General features: G+C 40.6%; 1 protein-coding gene across 1 annotated transcript in view; it reads right to left on the bottom strand.

Moving 5' to 3' along the window:
* Positions 1 to 1985: 1985 nt before the first annotated feature.
* The window catches only part of LOC133127042 (gamma-aminobutyric acid receptor subunit rho-3), a 45122-nt gene continuing 26245 nt past the window's right edge, over positions 1986 to 20862 (bottom strand). Inside the window, exons 6-9 of the mRNA XM_061239646.1 lie at positions 16335 to 16472; positions 12104 to 12256; positions 3675 to 3868; positions 1986 to 2285 (exon numbers count right to left, since the gene is read on the bottom strand). Of these exons, the coding sequence (XP_061095630.1) occupies positions 1986 to 2285; positions 3675 to 3868; positions 12104 to 12256; positions 16335 to 16472 (785 nt within the window). The remainder of the gene's footprint in view (positions 2286 to 3674; positions 3869 to 12103; positions 12257 to 16334; positions 16473 to 20862) is intronic.

Below are 20862 nucleotides of genomic sequence, written 5' to 3'. Positions count from 1 at the left end.
TATGGAACATACCATTTTAAACTGTAGACTACTAATCCCAGCATTTGTTTTGTTTTGTTTTTAGTTGTTCTAATTTGTGTATTTAATTTATTACGGCAAATGGCCATTGATTCAAAAAGTTTAATTGGGTCTATAAATCCTTTTTTTTGTGCCAATGATGGGGTGGTGAGCACCCCCCCTGGCCATAATGAGCGCACACCCCTGAGTGTTCAGAACATTGTGAGTCTACCTCAGTCAGTAGCTAGCTTGCTAGCTAACATTAAAGTACTCAATAACTATAATTTATAGTCTGATTAAAAGTTGATTTTTCATTGGATTATCAAAACAATTGCAGGTTGTGTATAATTGTACTGGGTCCCGAAAAAACCTAAGCTGGGAGAAAAGAGAATATGTTTAATTTTGTCTTAAAGCAGTTAGCAGTTAGCTACACATTGCCTGTTTATTAAAATACAAGTGCGGATGTTTCAGACCCGAAGTGTGGCATCTCGCTCCACCTCTTCCTCTCTGCTAGAATCCCATTTCCCTGACTTGATCATCAACATAATTGACAGATCCTAAGCTCCGCCCCTATGCAACACATTATAATGAATTGTAATTGTAGAGATAAGCAAAGATATTTGTATTGTTCAAAACAGTGAAAAGATGTGCCTAGGGGACTGAACACAATAGTAACACAATATATCCTGATCGTATAGGAGGCGTTGCTTTTTTTTCCTTTTCCTAAGTTAAAGAGACATTTTCAGAAATAGGAGTGGATAAGGCTAGGGCAATGTTATGTGGGAGACCTTATCACCAACTGAACTTCTAGACTCAAGAACTACAATATAATCCTTTATGAGCTTGTCAGCTAACATTAGCTACTCAGCTGGTTAATGTTAACATTGGAGCAACTAACTAGATTAGCACTTTAGGCTGACTCTCTAACTTCCCACAAAAAATGTTCAGTTATAGTGGTAACGTAATGTTACTTTGTTCACTTTGAATTTCCTCCAAGTCGTTCTTTTTATTCAGTAGTGAAATATATGTTGTCATTATAAAAGCACTTTGTGATTGGATGCCCAAATGAGGAGTCCAACAGCAGAATGTAAGGCTTGCTGTCAACTTGAAGAAATACTATCTGATCTCCAGCAACAATCGAATGTTTTGACTGAGGTTGCTAGAGTGAGCGGGGCTTAGGAACATTCAATTCCGTGATTACGTGGGTCTTTCCGGTGGGAAACTCGTATAAATTGTAAATCCGACACTACTTGAAAGCAGGGTAACTACCCAAGTGCCAGAGGAGAGTGCCCAGGAGAATATCATTGGAGATCAATGTGCTGTACAAACTGTTTTTCTCTATTCAGGCACACAAATGCTCCACCATTTTCCTCCTCCATATACTACAGCGTCGTGGTTAGAAGTTAAGTTGATTGTAATGTTTGCAGCATCAAGCTGTGGATTTGTGTTCAAGATGGTGGTGTTGAGGTTAGTGTTGGAAAGCACAGATTCTGTGATAGAATACATTGTTTCGCTTTAGAGTATAGTTGTGTGTTAGGGTACGCTACTATGCTGTTTTTGGAGTACTGCATGCTCACAAGTGTAGTATTGTGTTGAAGTAGGATAAGAGTGCTGTGTTAGTGTTGTGCTGTGCTCAGGAACTGGGTACACTACAGCTTACAGCACATGTTCATTTGCATTAGCAGCAGCAGCACATGAGGAGCAGTTCTCAAGCGCAGTGGCTACGCAGTGAAGACAAGCTGCACTCTCCCAAAATTGGGAGATACATTTAAACAGGATTAAAAAATGACATTGGTTGTGCAAAAATACTGATCAATAGCATTGCATTAAAAAAATTCCAATGTATGAACAGTAGACTTGATCAAGGGTACCAGAGTAACAGGTGTGTTTAACAGTACATACTCCAAAGTCACAGGTGTGTTTTAAGAGTACATTCTCCAGAGTAGGAATTGTGATTAACGGTACATACACTAGATTAGCAGGTGTGTTTAAGAGTACATACTCCAGTAGATGATGTTGAACAGCAGGTAAGCGAGAGGGAAGAGGATGCGTGAGTAGGAGTCGATCATATAGCTGTTGCTCATGATGAAGTTGATGTTCTTCCTGACAGAACGTTTCCTCCTCAGTCTTGTACCCTCGGTAGGAGGGGGCTCTGAGGAATTGCAGGGGTCCACCTGATGCTCCACACTGGGACTGGAGATTTCTGTGAAGGATGGGAGGTCGATCTCCTCGTCGTGGAAACAGCCATCAAAGGCCATAGCCTGGGTTGCATTGAAGGAGGCTGGGAGCTATGGAGAGAGGACAGTATGTCAACTTTACACTGCCCTCAAACACACACACACACAGATACACACACACACATAGCATATGTGCTATTACAGAGCATATAACTGATACCAAATAATCTTTAATAGGAAGAACAACTTCATTCTATTGAATACATTTTCACTACTAGTACAGAATGAATGGGACTCCATGTGGGAACATGTTAAATTCCCACCCCAGTTTGGAATGTCCAATTATGTACAACCACAGCTGCATTCATGAATGAACCACACTGTCAATTTGGGAGAGTGTAGATAACCGCAGTCCTCCGAAAAACACAGGGTGTCACCAGTCTGCTTATATTTCACACCCCAGGTACTACGGACTACAGTCGGAACAGCTTTTATACATGGCTTTAAGATGCAGTCCACAAGTGTCCAATTGACCAGCGGCAATCACTAGAATAGTAACAAGTAAACTCCTAACCCTTTATATCCTGCGCGATGCAATCATCAATTGCACATTGCCCTATGGAGCTACCAGCCACAGACTTCACCTGCGTGGATCAGAATCAAGTTTGTGGGGCTCATCCATACACGACCACATGGTGTCATAACTCCAGTCACCCATTAGCCCCCCTTAGTTTTCTTAAATCAGATACTTGTTGAACTCTTGTTGCACTCTTGTTAATAAAGACATGAATACATTTTCATTAAATTCTAGAGCTCAATACAATCAATTATTTGTCATCTCCTTTCTCCTTGGCTGACCTGGAAATCAATCGAGGTCTGCCTTTATCTTTATGGAAATTCCAATCCGTTAAATGTTCCTTCAAGAAGCTAGAGGCCATGAGGTAGGAGGCTCACATAGATTTCTTAAGAAAATACAGTGCTTCCTTTGTGGAAAGAAATTTTCCGGAATGCATGACAAATGATAAACCTGTAGATCCACCTTTCTTACTGATGCAGGGCAGCCTGTAGCGTAGTGGTTAAGGTAAAATGACTGGGACACGCACGATCAGTGGTTCTAATCCCGGTCTAGCCACAATAAGATCCGCACAGCCGTTGGGTCCTTGAGCAAGGCCCTTAACCCTGCATTGCTCCAGGAGAGGATTGTCTCCTGCTTAGTCTAATCAACTGTACGTCGCTCTGGATAAGAGCATCTGCCAAATGCCAGTAATGTAATGTAAATGCTGCTTCAAACTGATGGATGAAGGAGCATTTGCCTAATTCACATTTCCACAATTCCCCTGTCTTGACATCTTTTCCTGGCTTCCTTTCCTATCCTCCTCCAGTGGGTGGAGCTAGGAGCAAGCAAAAGAGGCTAGGAAAAGAAGCAATTGGAATGAGCCCCTGCTCACAATCTCTTGCCCAGTGACCTCTGACCCCATGACCCCCCAAACTGATGATGACCTTTCCCCTCTTGAGTTTCTTCATCTCTTCAATGGTGGTGAAGTAGTTGACGGCAGCATACTCAATGACAGAGAGGAAAACGAAGAGGAAGCTGGCCCACAGATAGATGTCCACCGCCTTGACGTACGACACTTGGGGCATGGAGGCCGACACACCCGTGATAATGGTGGACATGGTCAGCACCGTGGTAATACCTGCATAGAAACATACACACACAGACTCACACATGCACATACACACACACACACAGAAAACACACAAACATACCAAAGGTAATACACACATACGTAAACATAGTTCTGGCCCAGCATACTGTGGCCTACCTGTGAAGCATAATGTTGACATTTTGAGGTAACACTTCACGACAGGAATGTACCACTTGTAAGTGCAGGATCCAGCAAGGTCGGATTAATCACCCAAGTATTTTCCCCAACTCCCTTTGTTTGTCCACAGCACCTCATAAACTATCCTGCTACCCTACACAGTCTGCTGGGAAATACAGGTGCAGTCTCTGCAGGATCATACAGGTCACGCCTTTCAGTGACCTCTCCCTATGTCATTCAGGAAAAATTAGGCAAGATATTGGAGATAGGAGTAATAGAGGAATCGCACAGTGATTAGTGCAATAGTTCAGATATACACTATGTACTTATGTAATTTGGCAGTGATCACCTCTTTTAGTTTATTTTACAGAGCATTAATTGCTAGAAAGTCACAAGACACATAATTGGTACATTTTAAGTACATAAAGCAACAAAATACTTACCTAATTTATTTCTAGAAATTAATCAACTATTTAAGTTCTGCGTTCCTCTGAAAATAATGTATTTGGTTGTTGATTCAAAGAGAATATATTGAATATATATATATATAATATATTGAATCCTACGCAGCCTGCCCATTGGTACATGTTGTTTGAAGTAGACCACCATAGTTACAGTACCCATAGCAGGTATTAATGCATTGTGTGTTGGAAGCCTTGTCAGTGCTTAGGTCAAGATAATGTTTTCAGTGCTTCTGTGAATTTCCTGTCTTTTTCAGCTTTTGCCAACCATTATGACATTATCTCACTTTAAACATAGTTTTTGGGTTGAATTTCCAGACTTTTTTAACAGAAGGTAATGTAATCATATCGATATAAATAGTGGTTGCCCTGACCGATGATATCTTGTGTTTTCAGAAAGTAAACCATTTCAAAATTCCACTTGCCAAATGACTAATATAATTTGTATTTGAAAAGAAAAGAGAACCGTAACTAGTTTAAGACTGTTACCTATCAAATAAATAATGGCCCTTGAACACGTGAACATCACTGCAGCAAGAGCTTCAATGAAGTAGCCAACAAGCCTTGAACCTCTAGAACCACATTCTTTTCCTCCTTTTCCGTACAAGTCAAAAATGAAATAGTCGAAGTAACGGTAATTGGTAATTGTCCGGCAGCAATGCGATAGCTGATTTTGTTAAACTTTCAGCTACCGTTTGGCTTGTGCCATTGCAAGTGGATTTTTTAGAGTTTATTTTAAACTAACTAGTTAGCTATGTCCCTAAGCTAGTGCACTTTACTTTCTATCAAACTTGCTACCTAGGACCATGTAAATATTATGATACTAACTACAACAAATGCTAGATGCTTAAAGCTGATCGGCTTAGAAACACATTCAGTTATTTCCACAGGGTCAGTATGTGTGTGTGCATGGCAGGAATTATTTCCACAGGGTCAGTCGCAGTTGCTGTAGCTTCTCAAATCAGCACCTTTTAATACAACAAAGTATTTCTTTGAATTCCCCCAATTAGGCCATGCAAAAATATTTAGTATCATTATTATCACACATATCATCCTACCCAGATTGTGAAAGGTCCGCTTGTTTTTGTGGGTCATATCTGACAAACAAATTTAGCAATTTAAAACAGGGAAGTGGGTTTATGTATTTATAACCAGCATAACTGTTAACAAGCACGGCAGCTACAGTTATTTCAGTAGCCTACGTAAACATGCATGGATGAATTTATTCAACCAATCATTTCCAAATGGCATATTTATTACCAATACATTTGTTACAGATATTAAAGTGGGAAATAATTGTAACTATGCAAACACTCGTGATAACTGACATATGAAGCTTCTGAATTAGCGTATGTGCAATGCAACTGACACTAGCCAATAACTAAAACTGTTACAGTACACTGTTAGTCTGGGATTAGCCTATGGAGCTGGTCTGACTGGTCAACCAGCTGTTTAAAAACCTAGCTCAAGCTGTTTTTGATAGGGGTTGATATTCACTTGCAAAGCTGGATATAACGTTACAAGTGACAAGAAAACAATGATACGCACCAGGTCTAGTTTGGTTGTAGCCTATCGAAATAGCAAAGTGTGCCTTTGTATTACACACAAGCTAAATGACAGGGAAAACACTGCCTGACATTCATACCCCTGGACGTCAGGAGGCAGCAGAGCCGTTAAGTTCTTTGCTGTTGTGACATCACACATTTGCCGTTCTGCCATTTTGGCTCCATATGGCTCTGGCAATGTATAATTGTATGTTCCAGGAGTCGCATGGCTTGCAGTTGAGTCACTGACTAACAATGGGGCCTCGTTCTACTTTAATGACAACCAGAGCACATAAAAACCCGCAGACAGAATGTTTTCGTACACTTCTGAATTCATCCTGCTGCTACCATCATGAGTTACATCATCAATAAAGATTAGTGAGCCCACTCCAGAAGCAGCCATGCAAGCCCAAGCCATGACACTTCCTCCACCATGCTTCACAGATGAGCTTGTATGGTTTGGATCATGAGCAGGTCCCTTCTTTCTCCACACTGGCCTTTCCATCACTTTGGTAGAGGTTAATTTTTGGTCCCATCAGTCCATAAACGTTTGTGGCTAATCTCTGTACTTCTTTGTAAATTGTAATCTTGCCTTCCAATTCCTACTACTGAACCACTACTGTGGTTTGCATTTTGCGGTATAGCTTCTATATTGCTGCTCTATAAGTCTGTATAATGCCCTGTGGAGATTTTTTGTGATATTACTGTCTGATGTTTTGGGGTTTTTCACAGCTCTCACAATGTTTCTGTCATCAACTGCTGTTGTTTTCCTTGGTCAACCTGTTTGATGTCTGTTGCTCAGTACTCCAGCTGTTCCTTTCTTGTTAAGGACATTCCAAGTTGTTGTACAAGCCATCCCCAATGGCTGTGATTGATTTCCCCTCTTTTATAAGATTCAAAATGGCTTGCTTTTCTCCCAAAGACAGCTATCTGGTCTTCATGTTTATTTATCTTTTCTAACACAAATGCAGTCTTCACAAGCAAAACCAAAGGCTAAAACCAAGAGTCGACATTCAGAACTATTTATTGTTTAACCAATCAATCTAACAGGACACATCTGGGCAACAAGAAATACTTGTCAGTCACATGTTCCAATACTTTTGCTCACCTAAAAATTGGGTGGTCTGATACAAAAGGTGATATGTTCTTTTGTTTAACAAATCTAGACAAAAAATACCAGGAAATAATAGCTGAAATTCGGATCTGTCATTACATCTTTTGACCTCAAACTCAATTGCGAAACATATTTTCATCCAATACATCTACGTTTTGCTCTTTGAAGGACTGTGACTTATTATTGCCTGATGCTGGCACTTAAAGCTCCTGTTATTCTTCTGTTTCCCGTGCTAGAATTGGGATGATACTCACTTTAGATTTTTGCAGATGAGCATAGACATTTTACAGCTAAAGATATGCATTTCTGAAAAGGTGTTGCTAAAGTGTTGCTGGGTGGTTGCTAAGGTGCTGCTAGGTGGCTGCTAGGGTGTTGCAGGGGGAGCGAATAGTTTGAGCCCTGTCCAGGGCTTATTTACTGGTGCAGTTGACTTCACTTGCATTAGCATGTGTTTGTAGCGTCTTCTCCAGGATTAGCTAAGTATTGCTTGTTTGTGCAGTTTTTGAACTAAGTTTTGTAGTCAAGTAATAGACTGTGTCACCTCCCTTTGTTTACTGCTCCCTGTCTCCTGGCTGTTTTCCATCATCTTCTAAGAGGGCCCACATCACCCCGCTGCTAAAAAAGCCTACCCTGGATCATCCAGAGCTACCGCCCGGTATCTCTTCTTCCTTTTCTATCTAAAACAGTCAAATGAGCTGCTTCTAATCAACTTTCTTATTTCTTCTCTAAAAACAACCTGCTAGACCCCCATCAGACCTAGCGACTTGACAGAGACCGCATTTCTCTCCGTCAGTGAATCAGTCCATGCCGCACAAGCAGCCTCCCTCTCCTCTGTCCTCATTCTTCTGGATCTCTCTGTTGCTTTTGAAGCTGTGGATCACTCCATCCTCCTGTCCTCCCTGTCAGCAACAGGGATCTGTGGCACAGCCCTGAACTGGATCAGGTCCTACCTCTGTGGTCGCTCCTTCCAGGTTTCATGGGCTGGTACGGTATCGACACCTTGGCCCCTTGCCACAGGAGTTCCCCAGGGCTCAGTCCTTGGCCCGCTTCTTTTCTCTCTTTACACTCGTTCCTTTGGCCCTGTTATCACTGCACATGGTCTTTCCTACCACTGCTATGCGGACGATAGGTTTCAGCCTGTATCTCTGCTTGCCTGAGCGACATCCAGAGCTGGATGGACAACCACCAACTAAAGCTCATGCCCATGACGACCGTCGCGGAGGAACCACCTGGCCATGCAGATGCTGCGGAGACCAGGATGCCTTTACGTCGCCCGGAGACGAGGGATCGCGACGCGACGTGGGATTAAAAGATGCACGACTATATAACAGCTGGACGTCGTCATCTCATCAGAATCGCCATTTGAATCACCATACGAATCATCATTTGAATAATCTTCTTGAGACTCATCTACTTTGAGCCATATTCTCTTCTCGCTCTCCCTTTTGGTTATTTAGGTTTACCACTTTTAGCTATTAATTATCAAGACTATAGAATACTTTATTTAGTCTCACAAGCCCAGCGTTTTCGGTTCTTCTTTTGGACTTACAAGAACCGACCATCGGACGACCTTGGACCGCTGTATGGACTGCCTGGTGAGGCTCTGTAAATAGTTTATAGTTTAGAGTTATAGGTTTAAGCTTAGGATTAAGACGATCATTAACTTGTAAATATTAAATGATTATTTAACCGATAAATCCCGTGTTGCGTTTCAGTCACGCCTTTACATATTACTGTGGTTGTGTGTTAAATGTTACGAACTTTTACACCCATTTGTCTTTGTTACATTGTTGGGTTTCCGTTTCGTAACACCAGGCAAGACTGAAATTATATTAATTCCTGCTATTACCTCTCCCCATCTGGATCTCTCCATTTCCCTAGGGGATACCTCACTGACGCCATCACCCTGTGCAAGGAACCTTGGCGTGGTGATGGACAACATTGCAGCGGTGACCCGATCATGCAGGTTCTTCCTATACAGCATACAGAGAATCCACCCCTTTCTCACCCCCTACTCGACCCAGTTCCTGGTCCAAGCGATGGTTTTGTCCCACCTGGACTACTGCAACTCCCTCTTGGCTGGCCTCCCAGCATTCACCATCAGACCCCCCTGCTTACTTCTCTCCACTTGCTGGCTCGCATCAAATTCAAAACATTGGTGCTAGCCTTCCAAGCAGTTAAGGGGTCAGCTCCAGCTTACCTCCAACAAATCATCAGACCCTACACCCCTGCCAGACCTCTTAGTTCGGCCACCACAGGCCGCTTGGCGCCTCCGCCTCTCCAAATGTCCACCTCCCGTTCACGACTACTTTCTGTTCTGGCTCCACGGTGGTGGAACGAACTCCCCGTGGAGGTCAGAACAGTAGAATCTTTTGCCATCTTCAAGTGCAGACTGAAGACGTACCTCTTCAAGCTGCACCTATCCCTGTCCCTCCCTACCTCCCTGTAAGGCTTAATTGTTGTCTTTACCTGTGATATTTACTTGTGTATTAGGATGTTTTATTTGGCTATTGTTTGGCTAGGTAAGCAGTTCATAAATTGTTCATACATTTGCATGTTGTGGTACTACAATTTAAATAAATAAATAAATAAATAAATAAATAATTTTGATGATCCAATAGGCCCTGGTCCTTATCTTCGTTGTGCATGTAGTTTGTTGCTAGGTGTTTGATAAGTTGTTGCTTGGTGGTTGCTGAGGAGGTCCTAGATGGTTGCTAAGGTGTTCCTTGATGGTTGCTAGGGTGTTGCGAGGTGGGTGCCAATCATTGGTGTGAGATGAAGAGTTATTGCATAATGCAATGCAATTGGTTTCAAGGCATTATATGAAGAACTTCATGTATCAAGTCAGTTATGAGCTCTATATGAACTCTACTAGAGGGCAGAGGCTATTCTGACATCACAGGGTTCCAGGAGGACCCCTGCGGATAGGCTGAACTAATGAAAAGGCTGTTAGAATTCTCATGTTAGAGTGGGTGGAAAACAGATACTCATAATGAAAAAAGTATAAGTGATACCCAAATTAACATCCAAAGAAACACTATTAAAATCATTTACTTCTGGAAAGTAAACAATAAAGTGCCCTTTAAATAGCTTCTACTCTCTGGGATGTAGTTCAGCACTGACAGCTCCATATCACCGTCAGCTTTCTTGGGCTTGTCATTCAAAGGAATGGAACCTTCTATCCAGATAAAGCAAAGACATATTGTAAATACTGATTTAATTCAGTTTCCCGAGCCCCAACACAAGCGTCAAGTGAAAGTTCTACGAAAAAAGTCCCAAAAGTCCTTGGTGCAATTGATAGTTTACAAATTCCCATCATCAAGGCACTGACCGAGAACAAACACACATTTGTGTAGAAATGGGTATGCTTCCACTCTGTAAACATCGCCAACAAGTTGTATGTGATGGCAGTTACAGTAAGCTAAGCTATCTACTGTGGTTAATCTGGGAGCGCGCATAGCTACATTTGGAGTACCTGTGATTTGTGTCACCACTTTGTCACAGGTGACATTACTGATGGATGGTTTCTATGTGGCGGGTACGTTCAATATGAATGTTGCAAGTAGCAAATGCCAAACATTCCTCTAAAGTATAGGCTATTAGATATACCTGGGAGATGTAATCTTTCAAATGAAATACATAATTACAATTACGCACTTACGACCTGATGGACAAGGATTTTGTTGGTTGTTAAAATCCAAACCTCTTGTAAAACGGTATTATTACTATTTATTTATTTCTTGACCCAAAAGAATATTATCTCCCCAGCTGCAATGGAACCTGTCTTTGCAACGTTAGTCTGTCTCAAAAAGTGAAAGTACTGAGACTTCTAGATTTCTCAGTACTGCCACTAAATGAGGATAAGAGACCTGCAGCCTGTTGCACCAGTATAACGTAAGTTCAAATGTAGGTTAGCTATGCCATAACTTAATTTAAACCAGTTGCACCAACTGATTTAGTTCCGACGTAGAGTTAAGGTACAACTTCAAATTTACATCTACTCCCTACTAGGTGTAATCATTCCTAAAATAACCGTTGACGTAGCGCATCATTTTGAGAGATTGGGAAACTTGTTAAGAGGAGAAATTCTGTGCAGTATAAGCTAGCAGCGCATTATCAGCGATAGTTGACCCCTTTATTTTGTCTGATGAGATTGACGTGCACTCATGCTTTCATTTTTGGCAAGCAGAGATGGGCTACAGAAAATAACCGACAGTTACAGGAAGCAATTACTCATGCCTGATTGGTTTGAATAAAGAGATGTCACTGTATGTGACAATGTTTTGGCTTATGGTCAACTCGGATAAAATGTAGCGTAAGTATGAATTCTGCAACCGATCAAATGCACAACTTCAGTTTTAAACTAACTAGTTACAATGTGTGGACAATTGTGGACTTTACACCCTAACTTGCAATCAAACTTATTTGTTATACTGGTGCAACAGGCTGCAGACCTTTTTGTGTTGTGCTGCTGTATGAACCACATCAACAGACCTAACACTGAACTTAAGATGTAGGCTATACTGTATCTTATTTCCTGAGAGGGAGATTAAAAAGCTATACACTAAATGACGATTTGCAGGGTGTCTCGGTGGCGCAGCCTGTAGAGCACTGCTCATTGCGAGCCGCGACGTCGGCGGTTCGAATCCGACCGTCTGACACTTGTCGCATGTCTTTCCCTCTCTCTCGCTCCCATTCTTCCTGTCTCTCTATACTATACTGTCCAATAAAAGCTGAAAAAGGCCTAAAAAATATCTTTAAAAAAAAAAAGAGACGATTTGCATTCGCTGCGGCAAAGAATGCAAATAGATTAAAATGAGGAGGCAAGAACCGGGGCAGTGTGACCACTTTGTCGATGAGTTGGGACAGATCAGTTCCGACCAATGCAAACGAGACCCCCCTGTTGTTGGCCAATTATTGGGCATCTGTCAGCTTAGTGTATTTCCTGACAAGGACTTGAGGGGATTTGGGTGGAATTTGAGTGTACCTAGAGAGACTCGGGCAGGGACCGCTCTTCTGTCAATCCAGAAGGACACCCATGAGAGCATGACCATCAGCATTGTGGGAAAATAAGTCTGCAGCATGAAGAAGAAGATGTGTCTCCTGAGAATGAAGTTTATATACAGCCGATTATACCAGCCTGAGAAAGAGAGGGGGGGGGGAGAGAGAGACAGGTTGAGCGAGTGAGGGTGGATGGGCAAAAAGAGAAAAGGGAGAGTGAAAACATAGGTTGAAGAAAAAGTTGGAGAGAGAGTTAACACCAGGCATTTTGATTAGCAATCATATATGAGAGATAGGCACAGCATTTGCAGCAGGTCATGCTCATTTCTGTTATAAAAGAAGCAGCAAGCCATGAAGTGGAGCCAGCAGAACCTGATATAGTGTTATTTTACTGCTGTCGAGAGCAGAGCAATTAAATGTGCACTATTTCTTCAAGCTCTCACATGAAAATAAATGTGCATCCTCAAACTTATCCTGCTCTCGCACAAAGCTGTACATACTCTTTCAAATAAACTCTGCTCTTGCCAAAATTTGCTGTTCTCTCACTTGGAGTGTACAGTATGTGCACACATTAAAAATAAAATAACACCATAGCCTGAAGCTGATGAGAATGGATTGCAGTTGAAATACATATTTACAGCTCCGACCATCATCAAACACTAATGCAGCACATTTCTTTACCACGTTATCAAGTTATGTTAATGGAAGACTTACACTATTATACTTCTTTCAATATACTTTCCCCCTCTAGGGAACTACTGCACTTTAATCCCTGGTCTTTGCTCTTTCATTGCTCAGCAGCTGAACCTAGAGCAAAGCAAAGCAGCTACCCTTTTGAAGAAATGACATGAAATTTTACATTTTCAAATGTGAATTAAAATATTTACATTTCAAAATGTCACATGTGAACTGGACATTTTCACATGTTAAAATAACATTCTAAGCATACATTACTTTTTCCTCATCTTATACTAAGTGGTATTATTTTTATAGTTCACATGTGTACTCTTCACGTTGAGTTTTCACATGTGGTTTTTGGACACATGGTTTCAGAACATGTGATTTGTTCATAAGGGTAGGGTTGCATAACTGGCTTGTTCAATTCAATGCCTTGATATTTCCCTGCTCTCTCCTTCTCTCTTTATGAGCTTTCCTCATTTCACGCTATTGGCATCACAAACCAACAAAGTATATACATTGTTGTTTACAGGCCACCTGGTTCCATGGATGCTGAGTCAACCAGATTCCTCCCCCTGCTCCACGCTGTTCACTTCACTTTGGCACAGTCACATCCCACGCACAGGACAGGCAATTAGCTGAATCTGGTCTTCCTGAGATCCAACCTGATGGCCACTCCCAGTTCTGTGCAGGTCTCTGAACACTATCTTATAAAATTCTGTCTTCTCTCTTCCTCCCTTTCACAACCAATGTGATTCACACTTCTCCTGCAACCTTGTCTTCTGATGTTCTTCTCTCCTATTGCTTGGGTCATTGACATCACCAAGTCTTTCAACCCCCAACTAATTTTACCCACTCATTCTCATACCTCCTCTTTCCAAGTTATCTCTCCTTACAGATATCAACACATATTAAGTGCTGACAGATGCTGATAGATACCTGGACTATTGCAATTCCCTTCTTATCGGTCTCCCTACATGTGCAACTGAACTTTGCAGCAAATATAGAACACGGCTGTGATCATGTCACTCCACTCCTCATCCCACTTCACTGGCTAAATGTGACAGCTCACATAAAGTTTAAAAACTGTAGTTATATATAGAATAGCAGCACTATGCTAACAGTTAATCTTCAGAGACTAGACCCATCTTTCTGTTCCATAACTTCAAGGTGATTTCCTGAATGGTGGCTTCTCCCAATCAAGATGGCTGTACTAGCCTCCCAGTGTTGGAACAGCCTGGTGGTCAAGACAAGAGAATTGTTGACCATCTTCCAATGTACACTGAAGACAGGTTTCTTCAGGATGGATCTTGGTTCCCCTTCAATCCTTGCCCCCTTAGACTCTCACCTTTAGTAGTCATTCAGGTAGTGATATTTCTATTGTTTTAGGATATATTTTTATGCTTCTCTTATGACTTTTTATTGATGTAATCTGAAAGTAATCTGAATTTGTATTCTGGCTATTGGTTAGCATAGCTAACTTGCACTAGGGTTTCAGTGATGTTGCACATTGCTGGTCTTGGAGAAGGGTGTGTAGCAGACACAACTATCATCTTTCAAACTATTAAACTGTCATTATAGTTTGTATATTTAATGTATGGTGAACACTGAATATTGAATATTGTCAATTCAATATTGTATATTGTCATGATGTAACTATTGTTTGTTTAATTGTATAATTGACAGAAATGCAGGAAATGCCACAAACCGGTCCAATGCAGGGAGAAAGAAAGTGCTTTGTTTGAAAGCAGGGGTTCACAGGCATGTTGAAGGGGTTGGGGGTAAGGGGGTGAACTTCTTCAAGAGCAGTGGGCAGCTGAATCTGGCGCTGCTGAAAGAGTGGGGTTCCTGCTGGGAAAGTCAAGGAAGTGTGAGGCTTCACCAAGCCCAAAGAAATGTGGGTGAAACTACTGTACCATGGTCTAGCTGATCAAACTACCGGGTTGGGAATGTTCTTAGCCAGATTAGCCACTATTGTGCACATACAATCACATGTATATACTTACAGTGAGCTCCATAATGTTTAGTTTTTTATATTTTTGATTTGGCTCTGTACTCCTCAATTTTAGATTTTTAATGAAACAATTCACACCCAGTTCAAGTTTATAAGCATTTATTATACATATTTATTACATCTCAGTTTTAGTTTACACTTTGGTTTCACCTTGAAGAAATTACAGCACTTGTTTATAAATAGGCCTCCTAATTGCAGGGCACCATTACGTTTAGAACATATTAATGTTCTACAACAGAATGTAGTCATGTTTAGTTCTTTGTTGCATATACTTTAAATGCCTGTGACCCATAAAAATCACCAGGTGCTGAGTATCTTCTCTGGTGAAGCTCTGCCAGGCCTGTACTGCAGCCATCTTCAGCTTCTGCTTATTTAAGCGGATATGTCCAAAAATGTGACCGTCTGTGGCATGCAACCTGTCTGTGGTTGTGTGCATGTCTATGCGTCTGACACTGTGTGTTACCTAACTCAAGATGCTTGGTTTTGTTTATTGTTAAGGGCTGTCTCTGTGCCACCCTTCCAAAGAGTCTTATTTACAGGATTATTTTTTTTACTTGATGACCCCAAGACACAACCAATATCTGCAATTCTTAAACTGTGATCTTTGGGTTATTTATGGCCTCCCTCACCATCTGTCCATGGGGAAAATGTGCATTTGAATCCCCTTCCTGGCAAGTTTGAAACCATTCCATGTGTTTTACGCCTTTTTATTATTGTCCGTACTTATTATTATGTTTAACCGGTTATGTATTTTACCCATTACCCATCACACGACTTGTGATGGTCAATTACCATCTGTGTCTTCTGATTTGACACTTCTTTGGTTTTTCTCGTACTAATGGTTGACAAGGGGATTTTTCCCAAGACTGAGATGAACTTAAGTAAAATTGTATTGCCCATTTTTGTTAGATTTTTTCACAAAATTTCTAGGGGTGCCAATAAATTTGGCAGCCGTGGTTTTCAGAAAAAAATAGATTACTTAATAAAAAACACTGAAACATGAGAGTAAATAAAAGTTCGAACATAGATCATTAGCCATGCTGTTTATTATATGCAGCCTTTTTTCTTCATTTCTTTTAAGGGTGCCAATAATTCTGGAGCCCACTGTATGTCTTCATGCCAAAAATGATGGAGCTCACTGCATGTTCTCTTATATTGAACATTTCGGTTCAATTTAGCAATTTTGCTGTTTCAGGGTTTGTGAAGCCTTACTCTTCTGTCCCAAAGCGAGGAACTAAATGGTGGAGGGGCTTCCGAGAGTCTCCGCCCACTCTTTCAGGAGCACCATGTAGCAAAAGCAACAGCACACTGGGCCATATTATGCACATAACAGGACATGGGCCTCCCTCTAGGGCCCCACATGCAAGCAGACACATACACACAATGTAACACAATGTGCACACACTGATACACAGATATACATCATACACGCATGGACATACAAGTACACACACAGGCTCACACAGACACGCATGCATATGCACACATGCACATCCCCAGACATACATGTGCCACACACACATACCCGTGCTGCTGTAGAAGGCTAGCCCATTGGAAGGATTGAATTCTTCAATAAAAAACTGAGAGAGCAAGATCTCATCAGTCCTTAATGAATCGTTTCCATTCTTCCAGTACAGCATTAAGTCATTCTCATTATATGCATCTTGAAGAGAGGAAAGAAGAAAGGGAGTTGAGTGCTACAAAGAAAAATGAGTGGCACATCTCTAAAAGGGAGGAACACACCTTTGGAACAACATGAGGCAAACACGATCTGAGTGCGCTTCTCATTACCAGCAACATCCATCTTTCAGCATTGAAGGAACAGGATTCTAAAGATGACCACTGGCAGCCTCTGTTTCCCTTTAACCAATCACAACATCCTATTGCTACAGAGAGCCCAGAAAATAATTTTCTTCAAATTAAGAGTGTAAAACAGAAACTCGGACATACAGTTAATGCCTTTGCACATGGGTAAAATACCCATGGTAACAGTTTTTCCTGCTTTTCTCAACAGTTTCTCAAAAGTTATTTTGCAGCAGGTACAGATTTGCGTAGATTTTTTTTTTTTAATCTCATAAATAAGAGAAATCCGTTTGTATGTATTTTCTTCGGTGAGAATTTCAATAAAACATTACCTTTGTTTATTATGGGCTAGTTTTAATTCCCCATTAAACCAGTAGCTCAATACTTTAAACGTGCTATTCTAAGGAATACTGACGTGTTTTTCAAGTTTTACTAAACAAATTAAAACAGGGAAGAAAAAACAGACTACAAGCCATTCGCAGTAGTTAATGACTCAGTATGAACTGTTGCTCAAACAAAATAAATAAATAACATTGAACTATGAATTCCAATTGTTAAGTAGAAAAAAGCCTCCTGGGATTTTCACGCACACTAGTCTCTAGAGTTTGCAAAGAATAGTCCAGTGAGCAGCACTTCTACAGACAGAAACGCCTTTTTAATGAGAGACATCAAATGAGAATAGCCAGACTGGTCAAAGCTGACAGGAAGGTGACAGTAACGCAAATAACCACACATACAACAGTGGTATGCAGAAGAGCATCTCTGAACACACAATGCATCATAACTGTGATAAGTGGATAGGCTATAGCAGGCGAAGTCTAAAAAATAAGTCAAAATCTAATAAAGTGCTCGGTGAGCGGAGTTGTTATGAGAAATATGTAATTTGGGACAAGTTGATACTTTGTTTGTCCCAATCTTATATAGTTATTGAGTTATCAGCAAACACTTGTTTTTGTCTGGTAGGGTGGCCATCTTGGTAATGGTCACAAAACAAATAGTTACACAACTTAAGGAAACATACATCTCTGATGTACAAGGACAACTCTGATGTGGTTTCTGAGATTCTGCCGAAAGAAGAAAAATTTTTTCAAAAATAAAAGAAATAAAAATAACTAGTCTGATGACATATACAGTTCTGTGCAGAAGTTTGAAAAAAGGCTGGTGTGAAAGAATGCTGTAAAGTAAGAATGCTTTCAAAAATAGAAATGTTAATAGTTTATTTTTATCAATTAACAAAATGCAAAGTGAGTGAAAGGAAGAACAATCTAAATCAAATCAATATTTGGTGTGACCACCCTTTGCCTTCAAACCGCATCACTTCTTCTAGGTACAGTACTGTGCAGAAGTCTTAGGCACCCTAGACTTTATGATATATATGTTTATTTTTTTGTGTGTGTTAGTATTGTGGTGACCCAATCGAGGATCGGTACCCCACTAGAGTAGAACGTCCAGTGCACCGGCGCCAGGAGCTGGGGAAAATTATTGCATATATTTCCTTAAATCGTATTTAAGGGATCGGCACCTTGGAGAGAGCCCGGGCAGGGGGAGAATCAGCACCAAGGCCAGCACAACCAGGGCGCGTGTGGAATGCACTCCACTAACCACTTCTAATTAAACAGGCACAGCTGCGCCGAGTTTGAGAGAGACCAACACCCTACAAAAGGCCAAACTCGAGTGCAGAGCGAGGCTCAGGACGGAAGAGGAGATACGCAGAGCCAGTGTGGGTGGCCTCGACCGAGCCACGACTGAACTCCACTCGAATGAGACGTGGAATCCTTTCGGATTAAAAGCGTCTGCCAAATGACAAAAATGTAAATGTAAATGATTGGCCCCAAATGTATTCTGCAGCAGGACAACAACCCCAAACATATAGCCAATGTCATTAAGAGCTATCTTCAGCGTAAAGAAGAACAAGGAGTCCTGGAATAGAGCCCACAGAGCCCTGACCTCAACATCATCGAGTCTCTCTGGGATTACATGAAGAGACGCATTTGAGGCTGCCTAAATCCACAGAAGAACTGTGGCTAGTTCACCAAGATGTTTGGAACAACCTACCTGCCGAGTTCCTTCAAAAACTGTGTGAAAGTATACCTAGAAGAATTGATGCTGTTTTGAAGGCAAAGGGTGGTCACACCAAATATTGATTTGATTTAGATTTATTTCTGTTCACTCACTTCTTCTGTTCATGCATTTTGTTAATTGATAAAAATAAACTATTAACATTTCTATTTTTGAAAGCATTCTTATTTTACAGCATGTTTTCACACCTGCCTAAAACTTGGAAAATGGAAAACGGGGGTTTCGGGTTTGCACACGCATGCGACTTTCCCCTCGGTTATTTGAACTTGACCTTGGCTCAAATACTTGAACTAGATTTTTAGGCTAGGGGAGACCCGAGATGATTGTCACTGCTTATATCACACTCCCTAGAAGGTGTTGTTCAAAGATTTTGGTATCAAAAAGAGTGCGGTCAGAGTTAATCTAAATGGTCATGTCATGAATAAGCCACACATCATTGCAGTTTGGGGGGGGTTATATTCTTCATGTCAAAAAGTAAAATTTCAACTCAAATGACGTTTTTCTTCTATGCTTCTATGCTATTAATTCATCTTCAAACAATTATCAACATTGAAAATAGTGAAGGGAGGGCTATCATTTATATAGGTTTTTCTTTCATTGGCTTCAACATGTGGTCACTAGCTACAATTCTAGCAAGAATGCACTGGGGATGGTTGTCACGTTTACCTTCACCTTACCTTGTTGAAAAAATGTTGCTATGCAAGGTTGGTGAAAAAACACACATCCGGGCATATTTTTCTTTAAAGTGTGTGTCAGTGTGTTCTAAATAAACATTTTATGTAATTGATATTTCAAATTTCTTCAAATGTAAAACTTATTAAGTGACTACAATATTTATATTGTGTGACAACCAACCTTGTCACAAAGTGACAGGTTGTCTTTGTGAGTTTCAAACTTTTTCTCATATTATTGCAAGAAGATAAAAAGTTCTCATACTATTACCTGAGACTTAAATGGTGCGTTGAAATGACTGTTATATGACGCACTGAAATTGAGTGAGTCACAAGTGAGTAAAAAAAGTGTGACAACCATCTCCGGTCTCCCCTAACTATCGACAATAATAACAACATGTCTTGTTGTTTATCGGTCTCTTTGACATTTGGATGATATTAGCAAAGAAGATATGCTAGGAGATAACTAATGCACAAAATGCAGCTTGCATATACTGTACTGGCATAAATTGGAAACACTGTGCAGTTTAGTTCTCTTAACAGCAAGATAAGACTGCTCATTGAAGTTTGAGGTAACTACATCATGGTAGATGTAATGATCATTGCTCGTTTAAAATAAACAGTAGTTATATCTTCACATATACAGCACTTTGACATTACATTTATTACATATGCCAAAAGAGAGAGAAATTGTTGCTAAATATTGGATAAATCATCAAACAGAATTTACAAATGCAGTTTATCCGTAAATGGTGCTGGCGCTACTTTACCTATCATTTTAACTACTGTCACATATCAAAATGTTGTAATATGCCATTCTTCTCATTACAAATGGGTGTAAGAAAAATAACAAAATCCTGTACCTGAGTGACCACAGTCTAAAATGAGAAACAATTCAATACAGAAATTAAAATGATAAAGATGAAAAAAACTGAAAACAAATACAATGTAACCAATGTATTTTCATGTTTGTGGGATTTAGCTACGTAAGACAAACTGAACAGCATACTATCCATTAAAACTTGAGCAGGTGGATGGCAAAAAGGTGAATTATGGGATTTTTTGACTGGAAAATTGCAATAAGCTACAACAAATTGACAATGAGCTGCTCACTCTTGACTGACACCCTGAGCAGTAGCACCTCTCCCTCTTCGGCGTGCCAGGAGTGTATAAAGGCATAGCATCTGTGTGTACAGAGCTTTTTTTGATAAGTGTAGTGTGCAAACAGCTTTAGTTGGCACATATGAAGCCTTTGGATACAGCATGTGCACATGCAGTGCCCTCCATGTTTGGGACGACCCATTAATTAATTTATTTGCCTCTGTCCTCCACAATTATAGATATACGATACAAAATTGCATCTGGTTAAAGTGAACATTGTCAGATTTTAGTCTGATCTGATTACAAATTTTATACATTTTGGTTTCCATGTAGAAATTACAGCAGTGTTTATACATTGCCCCCCCGTTTCAGGGCGCCATAATGTTGGGGACACAGCGA

Source organism: Conger conger, chromosome 4 (genome assembly GCF_963514075.1).
Source record: "Conger conger chromosome 4, fConCon1.1, whole genome shotgun sequence".
Classification (NCBI taxonomy): domain Eukaryota; kingdom Metazoa; phylum Chordata; class Actinopteri; order Anguilliformes; family Congridae; genus Conger; species Conger conger.
Note: the sequence above shows the minus strand (reverse complement) of the source record. Positions and strands in the feature narration are given on the sequence as shown.